Source organism: Misgurnus anguillicaudatus, unplaced genomic scaffold (genome assembly GCF_027580225.2).
Source record: "Misgurnus anguillicaudatus unplaced genomic scaffold, ASM2758022v2 HiC_scaffold_26, whole genome shotgun sequence".
In the NCBI taxonomy this organism is placed as follows: Eukaryota; Metazoa; Chordata; class Actinopteri; order Cypriniformes; family Cobitidae; genus Misgurnus; species Misgurnus anguillicaudatus.
The window spans coordinates 2,432,437-2,453,970 of record NW_027395276.1 but is presented as its reverse complement, the minus strand read 5'-3'; the positions used below and the strand labels follow the sequence as shown (position 1 = coordinate 2,453,970).

The 21,534-nt window shown below is 35.8% G+C and overlaps 2 protein-coding genes across 2 annotated transcripts in view; one reads left to right on the top strand and one right to left on the bottom strand.

Annotated features, from left to right (window-relative positions):
• Positions 1-2,117, bottom strand: part of LOC141362435 (acetyl-coenzyme A synthetase, cytoplasmic-like) — a 29,606-nt gene extending 27,489 nt beyond the window's left edge. The window contains exons 1-2 of the mRNA XM_073864512.1: positions 1,905-2,117; positions 1,584-1,779 (exon numbers count right to left, since the gene is read on the bottom strand). Coding sequence (XP_073720613.1) covers positions 1,584-1,779; positions 1,905-2,037 — 329 coding nt within the window. The 5' untranslated portion in view covers positions 2,038-2,117. The remainder of the gene's footprint in view (positions 1-1,583; positions 1,780-1,904) is intronic.
• A 1,414-nt stretch (positions 2,118-3,531) lies between these two features.
• Positions 3,532-20,475, top strand: LOC129443164 (NADH dehydrogenase [ubiquinone] flavoprotein 2, mitochondrial). The gene is made up of 8 exons (XM_055203597.2): positions 3,532-3,688; positions 4,373-4,435; positions 5,884-5,946; positions 6,149-6,265; positions 6,471-6,639; positions 8,325-8,434; positions 18,963-19,039; positions 20,296-20,475. The coding sequence occupies exons 1-8, from the start codon at positions 3,647-3,649 to the stop codon at positions 20,387-20,389; spliced, it is 735 nt and encodes a 244-aa protein (XP_055059572.2). The 5' UTR covers positions 3,532-3,646; the 3' UTR covers positions 20,390-20,475.
• Positions 20,476-21,534: the final 1,059 nt, after the last annotated feature.

Genomic DNA, 21,534 nt, shown 5'->3' with positions numbered 1-21,534 from the left:
CAATTTTGAGATTTATGAACAACATTTCATGCCAAAACAACACGATTACAATAACTTCACTTTTAACTCTTTTCCCGCCATTGACAGGTTATTTCGTCAATTAAGAGAAAACGTTTGCATAAAAAAGTGTTTCTAAAGAATTTTTATGTTAATCTGCAATACCGTGATTATCCACTAGATAATCGCACTTAACCAATTTATGAAAAAAACCCCGTTATTATTCAATTATACAGATCTGGCGCTTAGTCCGTATGTTTTATGTTTGTCTTCATAATTTAATCTAGGAGAATCGTAGAGAAATTATTTGAAAACAGTGCAAAAACGCAGCGTTGACATCTGTGAAAGGAGATGAAGATAAAGCGCTAACCGCTAATATTCAAATCTGGCTGTGTTTATATTTAATTTAAGTGATAATTAAACGGTTTGAGTTTACCAGATACTGACTAAACCTGAACACACAAAACTGTACAACGTCATACATGACAATAAACACAAATATTAAGTGATGTTTGCACACAGTATACCATTTGTACATAATGTATACTGTACTGTTATTTATGCAAAAAAAAAAAAAAAAACTGAAGCCAAACATTATTTACTAATTTTAAACGCTGTGTATGTTTGATAATCATTCTGAATGTAATCTCTAACACAATTTCTTTACAAAAATACAATATATTTTTAAAGAAAAATGCCCATATTTAGGAGTTTATAAGCAGTTTGTTTATTCTTTGTTTGAAAGCAGAGGGTCTGTTCTTTCATTTGATATATTTGTATGTTTATATATTTTTAGAAGAAAATTTTCCTGGAAGGTACTTTTGGTTAAAAGACATTTTTGGTTAAATGGTTCCATAACAGCGAAGAACCTTTCTGTTTCGCAAAAGGTTCTCTGTACTGAAAAAGTTCTTTAGATTATGAACATTTAAGAAAGAAACGGTTCTTTAAGGATCTAAAAAATTGATATTTTATGGCATCGCTGTGATGAACCTTTTAAGCACCTTAAGTTTTAAGAGTCAACCTCTCTTTAGAGTGGTTTGCCTGTAACAAATCAATCAATCTCATGGAGGTAGACTTATTGTTAATTCAAAGTCTTTGATGAATGTCTTTGATGTAAGGGTGATGTAATCTTTATAGGGGCTGTCTTATCACTGTTTACTGTATTCAAATTAAAGGTGCTGTGTGGAGATCATCTAGTGATGAGATTTTGATATGCAACCAATGGCTCAGTCTACAGCTCATCCCTCCTACTCAAAATACATAGAGAAGCTACGGTAGTTGCCATAGGACAAACACGTCATCATCTAAGACAATGTAATGATGAAACGAAACACTCTCTGCAGAGCCGTTTTGGGCTATTGTAGAAACAAGCTAGCCCAAATGGCGACTTCCATGTAAGGGGGCCCACGGTGTATGCAAATAAAAACGGCTTATTCTTAGGTAATAAAAATATAACAGTTCATTATAAGGTCTTTATACACCACTGATAATAATTTTATTTAGTATATTGCATCTCTGTAAAGAGATCCTCCTTAAAGTTACACAGTGCACCTTTAAGCAAATAATAAGAATAGTACACTCATTACCAGTAGTATGCTACTTTGTCTCCAAGGTTCCTCTCATGCACATTTCGGTCAAGAACGTTGTAGCAGATGTTTGTTCTTGCACCCTCCATGAACTTCACATAAATGTTCCCCTTGGTAACATCAAAGTTATACTGTAACATCTGTCCTGAGGCAGGCTTCTTCCAGTAAAACTCTTGTGCCACATCTCCCCAGAATTCTGCAATGCATTTCAAAGAAACACATTTGTGATGCATTTTTGTATTGATCTCATCATAGTCTCTCTGATTCAGATGCACAGTTACAATTCAGCTCCGACTTTCATCATCAGTTGTCATACTGTACCTTCAGGCTCTTCTATAGACTTTTTGTATAGAGAATGATATGCATCAAGGTCTGGCACATGTGCATCCATAAACAGTCCATCGGGTGGATAGTAAATGTTTTCTGCTGGTTCCTGGGGCCCTGGAACAACCATGTTTGAACAGTTTGAAACAGCAATCCCTATGATCTGTGTTGCAAGAGATTCCTCTCTGTATGAAGCAGTTTATTATGGCCTTGCATGTGGTACCCACCCTTTAATCTATCCCAGTCTGCTCAGCACCTCCTCCACCAATCACAGTGCCTTATTCAACACTCCTACTTTTTGATTGGTTAAGCAACAGCTCGGCTGCTGATCCCACTGCAATAGGAGGTGCAGCACGAGCCCAAGGGCTGACCAGCATCAGGCTGCATGTTTACCGAAAAAAGACACGCACGCACGCACGCACGCACGCACGCACACACACACACACAAAAGTTTTCATACTGAAATCCTGATACGTACTAGCTAAACGCCAACCTCATACAAACCCGTTGACCATATTAGATTTATGGGCCTTTCAGATAGTGAGGACGGCTTCAAATGCCCCCGCTAAAAGTCTAAAGTCTAAAACTGGACACACACATTTACCCAAATATGAAAACGAGGACATACCATAGACAAACTCAGAAAGAGTTTTTGTCAGATTTAGCTGGTCTTTAAACTATAGGCTAGCTACGTAAACACACTTGGTCGTGTTTAGCTTAGTCTCAAACCATGTCAAGAACATTTTAACCAAAAACAAAAAATATCCTCTTATATAATAATGTAAATGGGTTCCTGACAGAAGGCTTTGATTCACTTCCCATCTCTCGCAACTCTGGATTTCACTGCCCCCACCCCTTTGTTTGACATTTACTGGAAGTGTGGCCATACAAAGCAATGTTGTTTGCGCAACTTACAAAAGAAGGGAACTTCTTCTACACAAAATGTAGCTTAGCTGCACAAAATGCATTGCATTCACTTGATAAATGCCACTTGCTTTGATTTTTTGTTGTCTACCCTGCTGAAAAAAACTGCATACCAGCAAGACCAGCATATGTTGTGTTTTGGTGCTGGCTTGCTAGTGACCACCAGCTAAACCAGCATAATTCCCATGCTGGTTTGATGCTGTTTTTTCAGCAGGGTAATGCAATGACATGCATACAAATTATAACTTAATTCAAACAGTTGGCCAAATCCCTCAGTTTGGAAACTCTTCAGATTTTAGTTACAAATAGCATTATTAACAATATAAAAATAAGTCTTCAATCCAGTGTACATTGCATACTTGTTGGCTTAGTTATATTTATCACAGAATGTCCAGAACACAATGTGCATCTGTTCTCAGTTGCAGCAAGTAGGTGTAAATCTGACCAACTCTGTGTTCGATTATACAGACTGGGCGCTTAATGTTTGCGAAAACGAGCTCAACCAAGCTCGCTCTGTGATAGATTATAAAGATTCATCGCTGATTGCTTTAGATTCAACGATTCAATATTGAAAAAAAGCTGTACTGCATTGTAAAAATTATATATATATTTACATTACCAAAGATGGAAACATTAAACATGCGTATTTACAAACAAATAAACGTAAAAAACCCAAAGCTTTATTTGCCTGATCTCGCTCTATATTCGATTATACAGATCTGGCGCTCAGTCCGTATCCAGACCAACTCAATCGATATCGCAGTGATTGATGTCCGCCATTGCTGGAGTTTAGTGTGACCGAGCGCGTTTAAAAGATGTTTTCAGCGTTACCTCTGCGCTCTTTGGTGTCTTATGCGGTAGGATTATTTTATGTTTGTCTTTGTAATTTAATCTAGGAGAATCGTAGAGATATTATTCGGAAACAGTGCAAAAACACAGAGTTGACATCTGTGCAAGGACATGAAGCTAAAGCGCTAACCGCTAATATTCATGTCTGGCTGTGTTTATATTTAGTTTAAATGTGAATTAAACGGTTTTAGTTTACAAGATACTGACTAAACCCGAACACACAAAACTGTACAACGACGTACATGACAAAAAACCCAAATATTAAGTGATGTTTGCAAACAGTATACCATTTGTACATAATGTATACTGTAACTGCAGTCTATACTGTATGTACTTAATGCACAGTTATCTGAAAAACTGTATTTTAATTGCGCTTCAAGTCAAACATCTACAAAGGATTTAAGTGTTAATATACAGATGGTTATTGTTAAAATACATATTATATATATATATAAGTTGTAATGTACTTTACATTGCACATCTGTAAAAAAACTGTTAACATAATTTTTCTCTCTATGTATACTGTATGTAAGTAGTTGCAGACAAAATCCATACAGAGTTTCTGGACACACACTTTTCTTGTGTGTGTGCACACTTGGCGAATAAAGCACATTGTATTTTTTCTTACTAAACATTTATTACTGTGTAGTTGTTCATTAATAAAGGTCCCTGTCATATTTGTTTTTCTTCAGGCAAGGCAAGTCCGTAGCCTGCATCAGACATCAGCTCGAGCTGGCGCAGGTGGCATCTTTGTGGTGAGACTTTAGGTTTTGTACATACTGTATACATGGGGATTACCTTAAATGATTACTGCACTTTCATAAAACAAATTTACTCACCCCCATATCATCCAAGATGTTGATGTCTTTCTTTTTTAGTCGAGAAAAAATTACATTTTTGGAGGAAACATTCCCGGATTTTTCTCAATTTAATAGACTTTATTGGACCTCAACAGTTTACAAAGCCCCCTAAATTGGGTCTCATATAGTGAAACATACTTTTGGCCAAGAAAAATAAAACATCCACTTCTAAACCACCACTTCTCATCTTGCACTAGCCATGTCATAATTACATATGTGAAACACACACTTGCAGACCATTTTAAACAAAAAACTGACACAAATACATTATTTTGTATTGTTCCACATACAACAATGGTCTACACACTTTCTACACACTTGTAAACATTGGAGTGGTAGTTTTGCATGTGTCATGCGTGACCTTTTTACGTGATTACATAATATGTAAGGGCACGCTGGATACCCTTGTATGACACGGGGGTGAGTAAATGATCAGGATTTTTTAATGAATGTGGGATATTCCTTTGCCTATATTAAAGCATAATTTCCCCCCAAGGTCCACTTTTCAAATGTTATTCATACACATACTGTACACACACACACACACACACACACACACACACACACACACACACACACACACACACACACACACACACACATATACATATACATGCTAGACATAAAGATTCATATATGTGAGCCTGGACCACAAAACCAGTCTTAATAGCACTGGTATATTTGAAGCAAAAGCCAAATATACATTGAATGGGTCAAAATTCAAAATTTTCCCTTTATGACAAAAATCCTTAGCATATTCTGTAAAGGTCATGTTCCCTAAAGATATTTTGTAAATCTCCCACCATAATTTTTTTTCAAATATTGATCCTAACAAACCATACATCAATGAAAAGTTTATCAATTCCGTCTTCATATAATTTATAATTGTAATTTAAAAAATTGACCTTTATGACTGGTTTTGTGTTCCAGGGTCACTCATTTAAAATGAAATGAATGTCACCCAAAAATGAAAATACTGTCATCATTTTCTTATCCTCATGTTGTTCTAAACCTGTATGAATTAATTTTTTCTGATGAACTGAAGATATTTTAATAAATTATGGAATCTACACAGCTGATTGTAACCATTGACTTCCATAGTAGGAAAAACAAATATGATGGAATTCATCATTTATCAAAATATCTTCTTTTGTGTTCATCAAAATAAATAAAGTATTACAGATTTAGAACAACATGAGAATACAAAATTTTTCATTTTTGGGTGAACTTTATTTATTTGAAAATTACATATTTTCATTTTGTTCAATATAAAATTGTCCTTCATAGTGGCTAATGAAGAGTAAAATGTGTTTATTGTGATTTATGTAATGTCTTTATTCCAGCACAGAAACACACCAGACAACAATCCAGATACTCCATTTGATTTTACCCCAGAAAACATGAAGGTGAGGCACCCATTATTCGCAGCAAACATAATAACTAACACTTTCATAGTATTTATTTTCATTGTATCTGTCATATGATCTAGGGTATGTTTTATATTAATATTGTGTATTATTTTTTGCGAAGTGCATTTTGCTTGTGTAGAAAAAACGACCAAAAATGTTGAACAAACAGACATGTGATGTGATTGTTGTTGTTACACAGAGAGTCGAGGCAATAATTAATAATTACCCAGAGGGGCACAAAGCAGCCGCCACTATTCCTGTGCTGGACTTGGCCCAGAGGCAACATGGATGGCTTCCTATTTCGGCAATGAATAAAGTGAGATTTCATGTTTTCCTTAATAAATACAGGGATCCCACTATTGAGAAAACCTGGAAATTGTGATATTCGAACCTTGAAAAAATGATGGGGAAAAGTGTCTCTCTAAATAATAATAATAATAATACAATAAATACTTGGTAATTCTGACCCGCAAATAATAACTTAATGGTATATTGGTGTAATAACATTGTGTCTCCTGCAGGTGGCAGAGGTCCTGGGCATTGCTCCTATGAGAGTGTATGAAGTTGCAACATTTTATACCATGTTCCTCCGCAAGCCAGTGGGAAAGTACCACGTCCAGATCTGTACCACCACGCCGTGTATGCTCTGCGACTCTGACAGCATCCTGGAGGCCATCAAGAACAAACTAGGTAAGCAAGAACTAATCCAGTCCATCGCAGGTGCGTTGCAGAGATTAAAGGAATATTCCATTTTCTTAAAAGAAAAATCCAGATAATTTACTCACCACCATGTCATCCAAAATGTTGATGTCTTTCTTTGTTCAGTCCAGAAGAAATTATGTTTTTTGAAGAAAACATTGCAGAATTTTTTTAATTTTAATGGACTTTAATAGAACCCAACATTTAATACTTAACTCAACACTTAACAGTTTTTTTCAACGGAGTTTCAAAGGACTATAAATGATCACAAACGAGGCATAAGAGTCTTATCTAGCGAAACGATTGTCATTTTTGACAAGAAAAATAAAAAATATATACTTTTAAACCACAACTTTTCGTCAAGGTCCGGTCCAGCGCGACCTAACGTAAATGCGTAGTGACGTAGGGAGGTCACGTGTTACATATATAAAACGCACATTTGCGGACCATTTTAAACAATAAACTGCCACAAAGACATTAATTAGTATCAGTTGACATACAACAACGTCGGAACGGTCCTCTTCTAAGACGCTTGTAAACACTGGGGCAGAGTTTCGCGTTCGTCCTCTGTGACCTCTTGACGTCATGACGTATTGCGGTGACGTAGTGGGGTCAGCTGGCGCATCACGACCGGATCTACACGACGAGAAGTTGTGCTTTAAAAGTGTATATTTGTTATTTTTATTGTCAAAAATGACAATCGTTTCGCTAGATAAGACCCTTATGCCTCGTTTGGGATTGTTTATAGTCCTTTGAAACTCCGTTGAAAAAAACTGTTAAGTGTTGAGTTAAGTATTAAATGTTGGGTTCTATTAAAGTCCATTAAAATTAGAAAAATTCTGCAATGTTTTCTTCGAAAAACATAATTTCTTCTCGACTGAACAAAGAAAGACATCAACATTTTGGATGACATGGTGGTGAGTAAATTATCTGGATTTTTCTTTTTAAAAAATGGACTAATCCTTTAAAGCATAAAGCATACTTTGTTTTTTTTGAGAGTATGTCTTTCAAGTACGCTTCATTCCTAAATTTCTGGTTTTATTTCATTTTGAAATAATATTTGGGGGATAATTGAAAAAATGTCAGTGTGGTGTAACAGTCTGTGTCAATTGGTGTAACTAGTATTTTTCAAAATTAAAATATAAATATATTCATACTTTTTTTGGAATAAAATATAATCATGTTTAGTGTAATATGATTTTTTACATACATTTTTACATAATTTGTCAAAGATTATTTAGAAAACAGAGCTGTTTTCAGCATATATCAGGACAAATATTACAAAAATGCATTAAAATTTACATTTAGAAATAACTAATAAAATGATATTTTAATTTTTTTTATGATTACGCTTATATGCCATCAAGGTGTATAAAATATGTAATATTTCTCATTCTTTGGCGCAATTTGCGGTTACACAATTAGATTTTTTTTAGGTCCATTCCGTCTTAACTTTCATAAAAATGGTGCAAATGTAATTTTTTATTGCATAAAATGAACATAAATACACTATGTGCATAAATATACCTGATGCATGCATGCTTTTAAAACAAGATTTTTTTATTATTATTGAATTTCTCATCTTGCCGAACCATTTTTGCCACTGACCCGCGTAACATTTCTGTAAAGTGAGTTATGTTGCTTGACTGTCAACTAAAAGTTATTTTTTCTTTTAGGTATCAAAGTCGGTGAGACCACAGCTGACCAACTATTCACCCTATCAGAAGTTGAATGCCTTGGTGCTTGTGTGAACGCCCCAATGGTCCAAATCAATGATAACTATTATGTGAGTATGATCACAAACCTTCTTTTTAAAGCTTTCTGTGTGTTGCTACTGTACAAAGTGTCTAGTTTTAATGTGACCTCTAGGGGAGGCACTTTCTCTGGAATGAACAATGTGCCTGTATGAATGTCAATGTGTTGAAGAGTACCGTAACACTGGTGGCAATAGATTGTTACTAGTCTTAATTTAAATGACAGTAAATAACTTTGACTTGATTTAATTAAAATGACTAGTGGGTGATATACAGGATGTGATGTAAAAAGATAAAAATTTATAGAGGAAGTTTATTGTTTTTTACAATTAGTGTTTGCCAATATAAAACGTGGCATTTCTTTGCTGGGACGTTGTGAGTAATACTGCGTGTTTGCATAAAGCTATGTTGTTATGCATTTACCTGGTCAAATTTTTATGAGCTTATAGTTTTCACTTATTTTATCACACGTCTGTCAGGTAAAAAATCTGATTCTTTGAAAGGTGACGTAGAATGTAAAACTGTATTAGGCATAGATGAATAATACGAGCTCTGTACATGGTAATGACATATTGTGATCCTCTAACACTATTGTTCCTCCTTTTAATGTAAACCTCGTGTAGGGCACTACATCTATTTTATTTTTTCCCAAATTCCGTTTTATGATTTTTAAATTCCATGTTTTCCGTTTTTATTTTTCTGGATTCTGGTTTTAATGGTTAAATTAAATTTCAATTATCAAAAAGCATATATTATGCACTGAAAACATAAACTAATACAATTTAACAACAATTCTTTGAAAGTTTTATTTAAAATTAAATATAGGCCGATGTATTTTGGCTGTCACTACAACAATGCAGGACAATACTGAAATAAACACAAACTTACCACTCAGAAACCTCCATTAACAATCTCAGAATAATTGACCTTCGTCTAGGGCTGTCACGATTATGAAATCTGGCTGATGGTTAATTGACTAATAAATTGTGCCGATTATGACGATTATTTCACTGGGCTTTACTGGTTATGACGATTAATTGACTATTTTATTGCTTTGACATTTAATTCTCATACATTTTGTTTGTTCATGAAATAATTTTCACACATTGTTGTGATTATTTAAATGAAATTAAGGTTTTCAAGGTTTACCTAGCAATGAATATTAACACACATAACACATATTTAAAAGTAAGTATTTAATGATAATAGTTCACACTGCTTAAGTTTTGCAGCATTTCTTGCAGCATTTCTTTAAATGTAAAATTTTTTCCACAGTATTGAATGGTTTTGCAATGTATCGCATTACACTGTCAGTTAAAGAACGCCATCTAATATCGTCTCGTTTATACAGGCCCTACAGCTCCCCCTTGTGTTTTTAGAGAGATGTGCAATCATTGCGGTGATCTGAAATCATCACGATGAGGTCAAACAATCGTGATGAGACAATTAAACACACACAGAGCTACTGAAATGAGCTGCTCTGAGAAACAGCCAATCAGACCAGAGCTCTACATTATTATTCATGACCCTTTCAAATAAGTTAATAATTGACCATTTCATTCTGGGGACACATCCTAGGTTTGTAAATGCACATGTAAAACCATCTCTGGATATTGTGTGCACTTAATAAAGCCACATACCTTTTATGTAGATATCAAAGAACAATTTAATCTTTGAAAAGTAACTAAAGAGCATTCGGTTAATATATTAATATATACATTTTTTACACTTTTGCATCTGATCTGAGCTTCTCAATTGGCCATCTCTCTTTGAAATACCTGATGATTTAAGATCATCATTAATATCTGCTGTAAAGTTACACACTTCGATTTGATATTTAAGGGTATTTTCCCAGAGGGACAAACTTTTGATCTCTCTGATGAAGCTAGGGCTGGGATAAACCATTTTTTTTAAATGATTAATCTAGCGATTATTTTTTTCAATGCATCGATTAATGCTACTACTCTACGGCACAGCCATTTTGGGTCTGTCGAATCGACGCACATATTTTGCGTCAACGTATTTTTTGTGACATTGTCGACGTGTTGTCCCAGCCCTAGATCCAAAACGGAAATGACTTAAAATGCAATTCACCGACATGCTGCTAGAGACAGCTCCAAAAGGGAGTCAATACCCATAGACCCCAATGTTAAAATGCCCAACTTTACAGTAGTTTAAATAATATGTATACAGCCTTGCACAAAACGTCTATATAGCTAATTTTGCCTTTCATGACAACTGTGAGCGGTTGAATTTTTTAATTTAAAGGGGGGGTTTAATGGTATTTCAAGCATTCTGACTTATTAACACAGTTATAGAGTTGGTTTCTTCATGCTAAACGTAGGCAAAGTGTCAAAAATGCAGTTGGGCGTGTTTCAGAGTATTTCTGTGCCGAATGCACTTCGCCAGGGTTCGTACAAGTTTCGGCTAATTTTTTTCGATTACGGTTCTAACTGACGTTTCAGGGGTTTTCGATACGTATCACTTCTTTATATGGGCTTCCGCCGGAAAATTTCCCCCGGAAAACCCCGCCCAGCCGTCAGTCAGCGGGAGACGCTAGAGCTGCTAACAGCTTATCACGCCACTCAGCTTTGTTTAATTTCAAAAGTCAACAATTGCACGAAAGAAGAAGTGTGTTTTTGGATGTAAGGAGAAGACATCCAGCCTCATGGAAACAATGGATATAGTTTATTATCCGGATTAGCAGCGGAGTTTTGCGTGTGTGTTTGATGCGGTGGATTTTCAGAACCGGGTCATGACGAGTTACACGTGGTAAGTAAGACTTCTGTCTTATGTTGGAAATAGGCGCGTGTATATTATATAAATGACACGAACATGTAGTGAATCATAAGTTAAAAAAGTGTTGTATAGTGTTGCATGACTCGTACTCGCTCCTCCCGTGTTATAACTCCTCCTTCTTCATTTTTTCGTACGTTATCGGAAAGATTCGGTAAAGCTAATCTTTCTTTTATAAATCTGATTAAACTAAAGACTCTTCGGAGATATAAAGGATGTCATACTACTCTATAGGTACTCCAGATTAATATCAGAAATGCAGAAACAGCGTGTGTTACGTGAGCTTTAAACTCATTTGTTTAAATTATATTAAGCCTTAAAATTCTGCATAATTAAGTGTGTGGCCACTTGGGGTGGGCGTGGTTTCAGCCACTTCAGCTTCACCCAAGTCCCACCTCTTTAACCATTTTTGTTTATCTGCGAGTGATGCGGCCAAGATGGCGACGGCAGACCCCGCCTACTATTGGTTTCAAAAATTGATACTATTGGCTCTTCACAAACCTAGGGGTGACTATATTAAAAGAACAACCTCATGTCACTTAAAGTTAACCAACAAAGGAACTAGGCGAATGTGACCTCAGTCCTTTTGGTGTTCACAATATAGTGGATCAAAAAAGGGCCCAGTTCTTTTTTTTTACTTTTCAGAACTGAAGTGATCTTCGACCCTTCGAGCCATTGATTTTTATGTTAAAATGAAACTCATAGCGGACCTCATTGCTTTCTCATGTCAAAAAGAAATCAAACCACAAAAGAACCCAAAAGCGAACCATACTTTCATACGTGGTCTGAGTACGGTTCACTTTTGGGTCCTTATAGGGGGTCGGAGATCACTTGATTGGTTCACTTATACACACTGAACTGCTCCGAGAGCATTTTGACGGCTCAAATAAACTAGGTGTGAAAACACCCTGGTTTGAGGTTTATTTAAATGCCTTAACTAAGTAATAATAATTGTTTTAGAGAACTGTGCAACCTTTCCTATGCTTTATTTGAATATGGAGATTTCTTTTCCATTCAAAACTCAACCGACAGTGGTGACTTATATACAGAGGCCTGTACCATAAAGTGCATAAAAACACTCAAGGTTACAGGGTTCATTTTGAGTTTACAAACCAAACCAATACGATCAGGCTTTGTTGGTCTAAAATCACATTACACTGTCCTTACGATGTGCAGTACAAGGTATACATTTTTTGGTCTACCACTGACCTGTTAAATTAACCATGTAACATACAGTTATCAGTGTTTGGATTTATTTGTAATAACCACACATTTACCATGGTCTTACTATAGTGTAACAATTGTATTTTTAAAGTATAACATTTTGTAACATTAATAGTAATCAATATACCAAATTACATGCTTAGTACCTTTTACTAATAAAACCATGAGTAATTTTTCTAATAGTTTGCATGTAAGGGTGCACTCATATTATCCAAAACATGCCCCAGCGCGATTGTCACCCCTCCCTACTCCCCCAGATGCACGCACTCACACTGTACTTTATTGATCCGAGCCCGGGCATGATTTCGTCATTAAGATGCGATTTAAAAAAAAAAGTAGGAAATAAAGTGCTCCCTTAAAGGGATAGTTCGGCCAAAAACGATATTAAACCCATGATTTACTCACCCCCAAGCTGTCCGAGTTGCATATGTCCATCGTTTTTCAGACAAACACATTTTCGGATATTTTAGAAAATATTTTAGATCTTTCTTTTGATTAAATGTAATGTTACCGGAAGCTAGTTAATAAAGTTAATAACATTTTAAATATGGATATTTCTACAACAACACCGCACGGATTACCCCCAGAAGACCTTTTTGTTTATCATCCTGGAGCCGTTTGGATTTAATTTGTGAAGGATGGACGCACTTTTTTTGGACTTGAAGGTCGTGGACTATGGCTGGACCCCGTAACATTACATTTATTCAAAAGAAAGATCTAAAATATTTTATAAAATATCCGAAAATGTGTTTGTCTGAAAAACGATGGACATATGCAACTCGGACAGCTTGGGGGTGAGTAAATCATGGGTTTTTGGCCGAACTATCCCTTTAACACTGGAACCCATCTTAATGTTAAGTCTGTTTTTTTCTTCTGAGTCGTTTGTTGCACGATGACACACTGCCCCTTCACATGCCATCATATTGTTTAGTTTATCTCTCACGTGTGCAGTTCGGCACTCACGTAACCCTACTGCGCGCATCAAAAGGCAGATGAAGTTGAGTGGTAGCACAATTGACGTCTCTTATTTTGAATTGGGCTGACACCATAACATTCCTCGTCTGAGCGTAAAGGCCGTTTCACACGGTACGCGGCAACCGCGAGTGTTTAGTTCTTTTTTTCAATAGGAGACGTGCGGGAAAGCGGCAAAACGGTGGCGGTTACAGAGGTAAAGCAGAGATGGTCCACACGTCTTGGTCATGCATCCAAAGTCCTGTCCCTTCTCCGGACATGGCACTTAATGGCAAGCGCTTAATGAAGCCGCGTGGCGATTTTGCCACTTGCCACGTACCGTGTGAAACGGCCTTAAGTGAAACTCGCTCCAGCCCACCTCTGCAACCCAGCCGAGGCGCAATTAACCAAACCTACAGAGAGATCACACTAGTCAAACCAACCAGGATTTGGGGGTCAAACGCGCCCTAGCGCAGTTTGGATAATGTAATAATACTGCACGATATTAAGAAAATTTTCGATTCTACTGTTGAATGTTGCTGTAACTGAATTTCTTGCGATATATTGTTTCCCTAGAGAAATACTATTTTATTAGCTCTTTTTTAATCATTTATATTATGTAATAAATTACTAAATACTTAAATAATACGTTACTAAAATAAACAGGAAATACATATTTTTCTGATTAAATTAAATGTAATTTAGGAAAAAAAAACACAATTTCAAACGTACCGTTCTTTTTTATTATCATCCATCTGCTTTGAGCCGCTAGGTTGACTTTTGCGCAAGCGGTCTTGCCAATAGCATAACAGTATAAGACCTACATGGTGGGTATTTATTAAGGCCCCTTCTGATTGGTTTAATTTGGACAATCTAAGCATGCAACACACATGATAGACACTTTAAAAAAATTTAAGTTATCGCAACTTTCAGTGATATGGATATTATAATTTGTTGATATCGTGCATCCCTAGTACCCAAAACCCATAATTGGCATGAACTAATCCTAAACTTACCTGGCTTGCCAACTAAACCCTCTTCATGGTACAGGCCCCAGGTTGACGAAGTCTCAGTGTAAGCTTGTTTGTGTTAAACAAAGCCCTCAATGACCCGCTAGGTTAATGATGCAATTAGCTGTGGCGCTGGACTGTTTTATAAAGAGTCATCAACCGTGTGTGATTCACCCGTGTGAAATGGGTTAATCCTACGATTAATCATGCACTGAGGTTGTTTGGTGTCACTTTTTTGAGTTTTTGTAGTTTCTAATGTAAAGACTGAAATCTTCCCGGAGGAAACTTGTGTGAGATTTTATCTACGTGACTGTACCGCTTTTAGATTACTCCATACAGACCAAGACAGCTGTGGTTTAGAGATCACTCACATATGCAAATGACTTGCATTGAGTGTCACAAGTGGTGAACTAGGGAGTTTACTTTCTTAGTTATTCTTCTAAGTAATTGTAACACATTCATGTTTCAGTCAGTCTCAAAAGTTGTAGTAGTTCATCTATCTAATACATATGAATGAATCAATCTCAAAACCTGTCAGCATCATTTCACCCCGAAATATAAGTACAGTTATTTTTTAATAGCCAATTTTTGTACCATTTCGATCTTTTATCCGTTGTGTTATTTTATGGCTATTTTCATGAGGTATTATTTACATAAATAATCTTCCCCAGTTTGATAATGTAGAAAATAATTTGTATTTTAATGAAGATTTAAAGGGCACATATTACGAACAATCCACTTTTACAAAATGTTTGGACATAAATGTGTGCGTTTTGATTTTCTTGTGATGTCACACTGAAAAAGCCCCGCCCACAGCCACTGACCAGTTTATTTTACCCGAATGATTTCTAAATGTGTTTGTTGGCACGTTGCAGCGCTAAATATACTATTGTCTCGGACTGTATCACAGAAATCAGATCTATTTTTAATCGAAAGTGTTCACTGTCTGTTGTTAAGGGAGTTATGAGCTGTAGCTCATTTGCATTTAAAGGTACAGATGTGAAAACAGTGCTTTTTTGCATCCACCCAACTAGGGGCATTTTGGACATGCTATAATAAATAATCTGTGGGGTATTTTGAGCCGAAACTTCACAGACACATTCTAAGCAAACCTAAGACTTTAAGTGCATCTTGTAAAATGTGCATTGTAGACCTTTACATTAGGGGTTCCCAACCTTTTGCAACTTACGGCCCACCAATGACTTGTTTATTCGATGTTTATTCTGAGGACCCCCTTTCTAAACATGATAGTGTCAATGCAGAAAAACAAAAAACAACAATGCATTCTGACATGCCTTTCACATTACTAAAGGTACACCTAGTGGTACCCCTGTAGATGAATGGGGAATGTCATCGCTTCCAATGGAAAAACCAAACCACATAGGTGTAATTTTGAGCCGGAAAAAAACATTTAAAGTGGAAGATGTAAAGGTGGACTTTTAGGCTTAGATTTTATTAGTACTCAAGGGTAGTACCTTTGAGAAATTACATCTTTAAAGGTAAAATATACAGCCGCAGAAAACATTAAGAGGCCTTTTTAAGACATTTATCTAAATGTACTATTTAAAGGTATAAGTAAAAATTATTATTTTTTGTTTCATTCTACCAACTACCAAAAACATTTCTGCCAAATTCCTAATAAAAACATACAAACATGTTTTTATTTGCTAAAAATTGAAATATGAGAAAAATTTAAAAGATTCAGATTTTGAATAGGCTTACTGCAAAGAAAACAAGTTCAAATTCATTTTTTTAAGAACACAATGCTATTGTTTTAATATTTATTTTAGGAACAATTCAAAAGTGAATATTTGATAAAATATAATAAAAACATCTTTCACGTGTCCTTTCATGGTCTTAGTCTTGTACATTGCTGTTGTGTTGGGGTGACTTTACGTCACTCCTGACTTTCGCTGTCCGAAGTCAACAGACACTGGACTGAAATGATAACAGTAGGCTACATGTAGACATGATTATAAAAGGCAAAACTGAAGTGGTCTATTCATTTTTTCAGCGGCTGTATTAAAAATGATTTCTACCTCTACACATGCAGGGAATTAAAATTAAAATGCATCTTTATTTGACGCATAAGCCAAACTGAAAGTATCTTGCACGTCTAAAAATTACACGAAAGGGGGAAATCCCGAGCTTCAGAAAGTGATGCAAAATGCACATCAAAAAAGTGGCGCTACAGTAGGGGAAAGTGTGTGCATTTAAAACTGACCTGGCTAGGGGTGAGGATTTTGCTTCCTTTCATGGTATTGTACACTGGAGTGTGCACCGCGGACAGCTATTGTAGATGCCACCTTCTTTTTAATGTGGCACAACGCGGGCATGCTGTTTATGACCCCATTCACATATTGTTACTGCATCTGAATGAACATGCGTTCTATCTGACGTGACTGCTGTTGCGATATTCAAATATGAATGGGCTTTTAGATCATGCATCTTGAATGAGCGTTTTTAATTCATAAGAAAAATCTAATGCGAATATAACAAGATTTATAAAAATCATTTGTACGTAGCATAGACTGTAAAAAAAGATGGACGTAATTGTAATGAATTGAAGCCAAAAATGTCTGACCATGGTCGCCACCATGTTACGTAAAAACTTCAGTTTGGAGCCAAGGCATGCGCAGAAGGAATCGTCCGTGGAGCCAGAGGCAGAGCCGCGGTATCAAACTTTCGTCCAAACGCTCGCGCGACCAATTCAACCGATCATAACGACACGCCACGATTCTATTAGGGATGCACCGATATGGAAATTTTGGCCGATACCGATAACTCTTTAAATTTGGGGGCCGATAACCGATATCTCTAGGCCAATAAATATTCATATTATTTTCACAATGAAAAACTCGCAGACCGCGGACATCTTGTCTTTGCGCTAGACTAGCATACTCTTCTTAAGCCCGCAACACGTGTCATCTTCGTGCTATGTCACAGAAAGCACCAATCAAAAATCCACATGGCCAGCAATGAGCAAGTGAAGTGGTTCAACAAACCAAAATAATCCATCATTTATCGGCTTTCATTTATCGGCCTAATTTTGCTATCAGACCGATAACCGATAATATTAAAAATAAGCACTTATCGGCCGATAACGATATGTCGGCCGATATGTCGTGCATCCCTAGTTTCTATAGCATCAAATTACTAGCTAAAATGAAACTTATCACAAAAATGAACACTTGAACATATATCAGCGTTATAACAACTACTTGAAAGACCAAAACCATCTTTCATAAACTTTTATTGTAAGTGTAAATATTTTTTTATTTAGAGCAGAGTCCCATTCGTTTGAATGGAGAGGGCGGGGTTTATGACTCGTACTGCAGCCAGCCACCAGAGGCTTCACTTTTCAAGACTTATGAGGCACACCCAGTCCGTAGTCTACCACTGCCTACGCGGCCAACCAGATGGCGCTAGAGCAGGGGTCACCAACGTGGTGCCCGCACAGAGTCTGTGAGGTGCCCGCCAAAGCACATTCTATTAATAGTCTCAACTGTAGTATTTATTCATTACATATTTTTTAATATTAGCTTGGCTTGGTTTACGTATGTTAAAATTTTAAACAATACTAAAACATATAAACAAGTCAAATAAAATAAAATAAACAAGTAAAACAAAAAAGTTTTAAGTAGACTATATCAAAAAGTAGCCCTCCAGATTGTTTTATCCATTGTGGTAACCCTTGCTCATAAAAAGGTTGGAGACCCCTGCGCTAGAGGGACCACTGGTGGGCCGTGGCCCACTGGTTGAGAATCACTGCTCAGTCAGAGTTTTTTTGTGATTGTTGCGGACAAAAATCCTTGTTCTTGCGGCACGTTTTCTTAAAAAATGCAATGGAATATGCAGGATAAAATGCAATTTTATGCGATGAAATTGTGGGAACTTGCCAAAATTGCGCAAACTTGCAAAAACTGTGTGAACTTGAAAAAACTGTTTGCAGCTTTTCATTGATGTTCACGTCGTGTAATTACATCACTTCCTAACATTCCCATGACAACTGGGGACATGGCTGCGCATGTGTGAAGTAAATGCAACATTTTTCAACTTTCTGCTAAGATATATATGACTTTTTGCTACGAAAATGCGGGGGCTAAGAAATCGTGCAAGCCCCGCATATTTTGCGAGCAGAAATCTGCAATTTATGCTGTGAAAGTGCGACACATTTAAAAAATGCCCCCCCCCCCATAAATATGCAGACTTTGGCTGATTATACATTGAATCATTCGATCGCATAATTGCGTTTTCTGGAGGGACTGCCTGCTTTAAATTATATTAAAGTATTACAGTAATAAGAACATAATTGGAATCACAATTAAGAATAAAGGTAATTGATAATATTAAAGAAATAAAGACTTTGATGTTATTGATAATTTGGGCAGATCTGCTTTATTTTTCAAAAATAAAATGTTCTCAGTAGGGTATAACTTTCTTGTAGGTTATAAATGCCTTGGCTTATACAACTGATGCTTTGTAAAGGTGGGGTGAAATGAAAGAAAATGGAGGCTTACTTCTTTTGAATGAGTGTTTAATGTGTTCTGTTTGTATTTTTCTTTGATTTGATTTATAGGAGGATCTAAAACCATCAGACATTGAGCAGATCATAGATGAGCTGAAAGCAGGAAGAGTTCCCCCACCTGGTCCTCGGTACGAAGGCCTTTTCCTACTTTCTATCTTCACTTTCTCTTAAAACAGGGCTAGGCAAAAAAAATCTTTATAATTATTTTTTTAATAATATTTGTTTTCTCAATATTATTTATATTTGTCCACAATTATACTCTGAACCTAGATTGTAATTGTGTAAAGTATAGAATTCAATGCAGATAAAATATAAACAAGTGAATAAGTAATAAATAATTGACAACGGGCCGTTAAATAAGTAGAAAATATTCCAAGGTGGTAATGCGGCAGGGATGCATATCAATTAATCTATAGCAGAATAAAAGTTTTTGTTTACATCATATATGTGTTTAAACTGTGTATAATAATTATGTATATATAAATATGCACACATGCATGTATAATTTTAAGAAAAAAATATATTTATATATTAAGTATTTATATTTATATATAATATAAATTATACATAAATATACAAATGTATATACACATGTAAACATTGCTTAAATATATACATGCATGTGTGTGCATTTAACTATACAAAGTTATTATACACAGTACACACACATATATGATGTAAACAAAAACTTTTATTCTGCTATAGATTAATCGCGATTAATTGATATGCATCCCTAGGCATGACGCGAAGTGCCATTACACCGTGGGTGTGCATTATTTTCAAATAATTCAAAGGACCGGAGTCAATACCACAGACTAAGACCTTGCTCTGGCGTTATTTTAAGACATTTGACAGGTCAGATGTGCGTTTATCGAAAAATAATGCATAATTGTGGAAGATTACTCAACCAATCAGAATTAAGCATTTACCATCGTTGTGGTATAAAAATGTATAATACAAATGATGCACTAAACAAAACACACCACATATTTTGTACAGTGGCCCAAATACCAATAAATATTTTCCCAAACATTGGGCCAAGCCCTAGTAAATTAAATGACCCAATTCAAAGGAAAGCATATTTTAGTTTTGAGTTCAAAGTGTTGTACGGGACTACCATTAACACAAGCTTATTAAAGGGATTGACCATTAGACAAAGGTCAAATGTTAGGTATAGGAGGCTGAGCATAAGATTAATTTACAGAGACCCATATTGTTTACACTTTATAAAGATAATATGCATCCCACGTATCTACTCCAAAAATAGCATAATTAAACTGTGATTAAGTACATTATGTGATGTTGGTTAATAAATCATTTAGCACGCCAAGAATATTTTAACTGTATTTAAAACTGTTATTTAATATAATCTCGCTTCCATCAGGAATGGCCGTTTCTCATGTGAACCTGCTGGTGGGTTAACTTCACTGACAGAACCACCTCCTGGACCGGGTGTTGGCGTGAGACCCGACCTATAAGCAAACCGACCCATCGTCCATTATCTGACTTGAGTCCCTGTACACATCGGAGATGCTATGTAAATAAAATGTTATCATTAATTATACCCAACAGGTCCACTGTGATTCTTTGATAGCTTTGAGTTTAATGTTTTGAGCATTATCAAAAAATGACAACCAAACACAAAAAACTGTGTGATACCAGAGTGTTTTACTCGGATAACCCTGTCAGGTCTGTGTGGTCTGTTTGATAGTAAAGAAATATTTGCATTATCAACCCTATTCACAGGGTTTTTTAGTGTTTATTTCAAACAAAAGACATAAACATGTAGGTTTTGGTTTTCTGTTACTTTTATTTGATAATACAAACAAATTTGATTGATAATGAGGAAATCTGGTTTATAAATAACTTAAACAGCGATAGATATTTAAACAAGGTTTGAATCACAAGACACATTACTGGGGTGTGTATTCCAGAAAGCTGGGTTAACTTACCATCAATAAAACCTTGAACTTTCGGTTGATTAAAACGAAACCTGCCAACCCTGATCATGTCGGTTCCAAAACACCTGATAAACGTTAGTTCAATCAACTTTCTACTGGTAACCGAGAGTTTATGCGCACACACAGGGAATACATAAAGACATTTTCAATTTCAAACATACCTGGGTATGTCACACAAGTTTTCTGATATACCCCCCTGCTCCACAACCTTGTGGTTTTTCATTTACTATTACACCACTTGACAATCCTCATAAGAAATGTACTGTGGTTGTACCATGGTTGATGCTTTGGCTTAACCCTTACGAAAATAAACCATGGTTTTACTAGTACAGGTAAAACCAAAATACCATGGTTACTGTAGTAAAACCATGTTTTTTGCTAAAATTAATCAATACACCAAAACCATGGTTACTACAATTTCACCACAATAAAACATGGTTCATTTTCGTAAAGGAAAGATGTGATGGCCAACAATGCTGGTGTGTATGTGTAAAACATGCAATAGCAATTCTTGTGTCCAATGACAGGCTGAAGTTCAATGACACACAACTGCTATTCAGATAAACACAACAAGTGCACTAAACCTTGAATAACTTTGGCAAAATAATTTTAATGTATATATTTAATGTTTTCCTCCATTATACTGCAATAATTTTATGTTT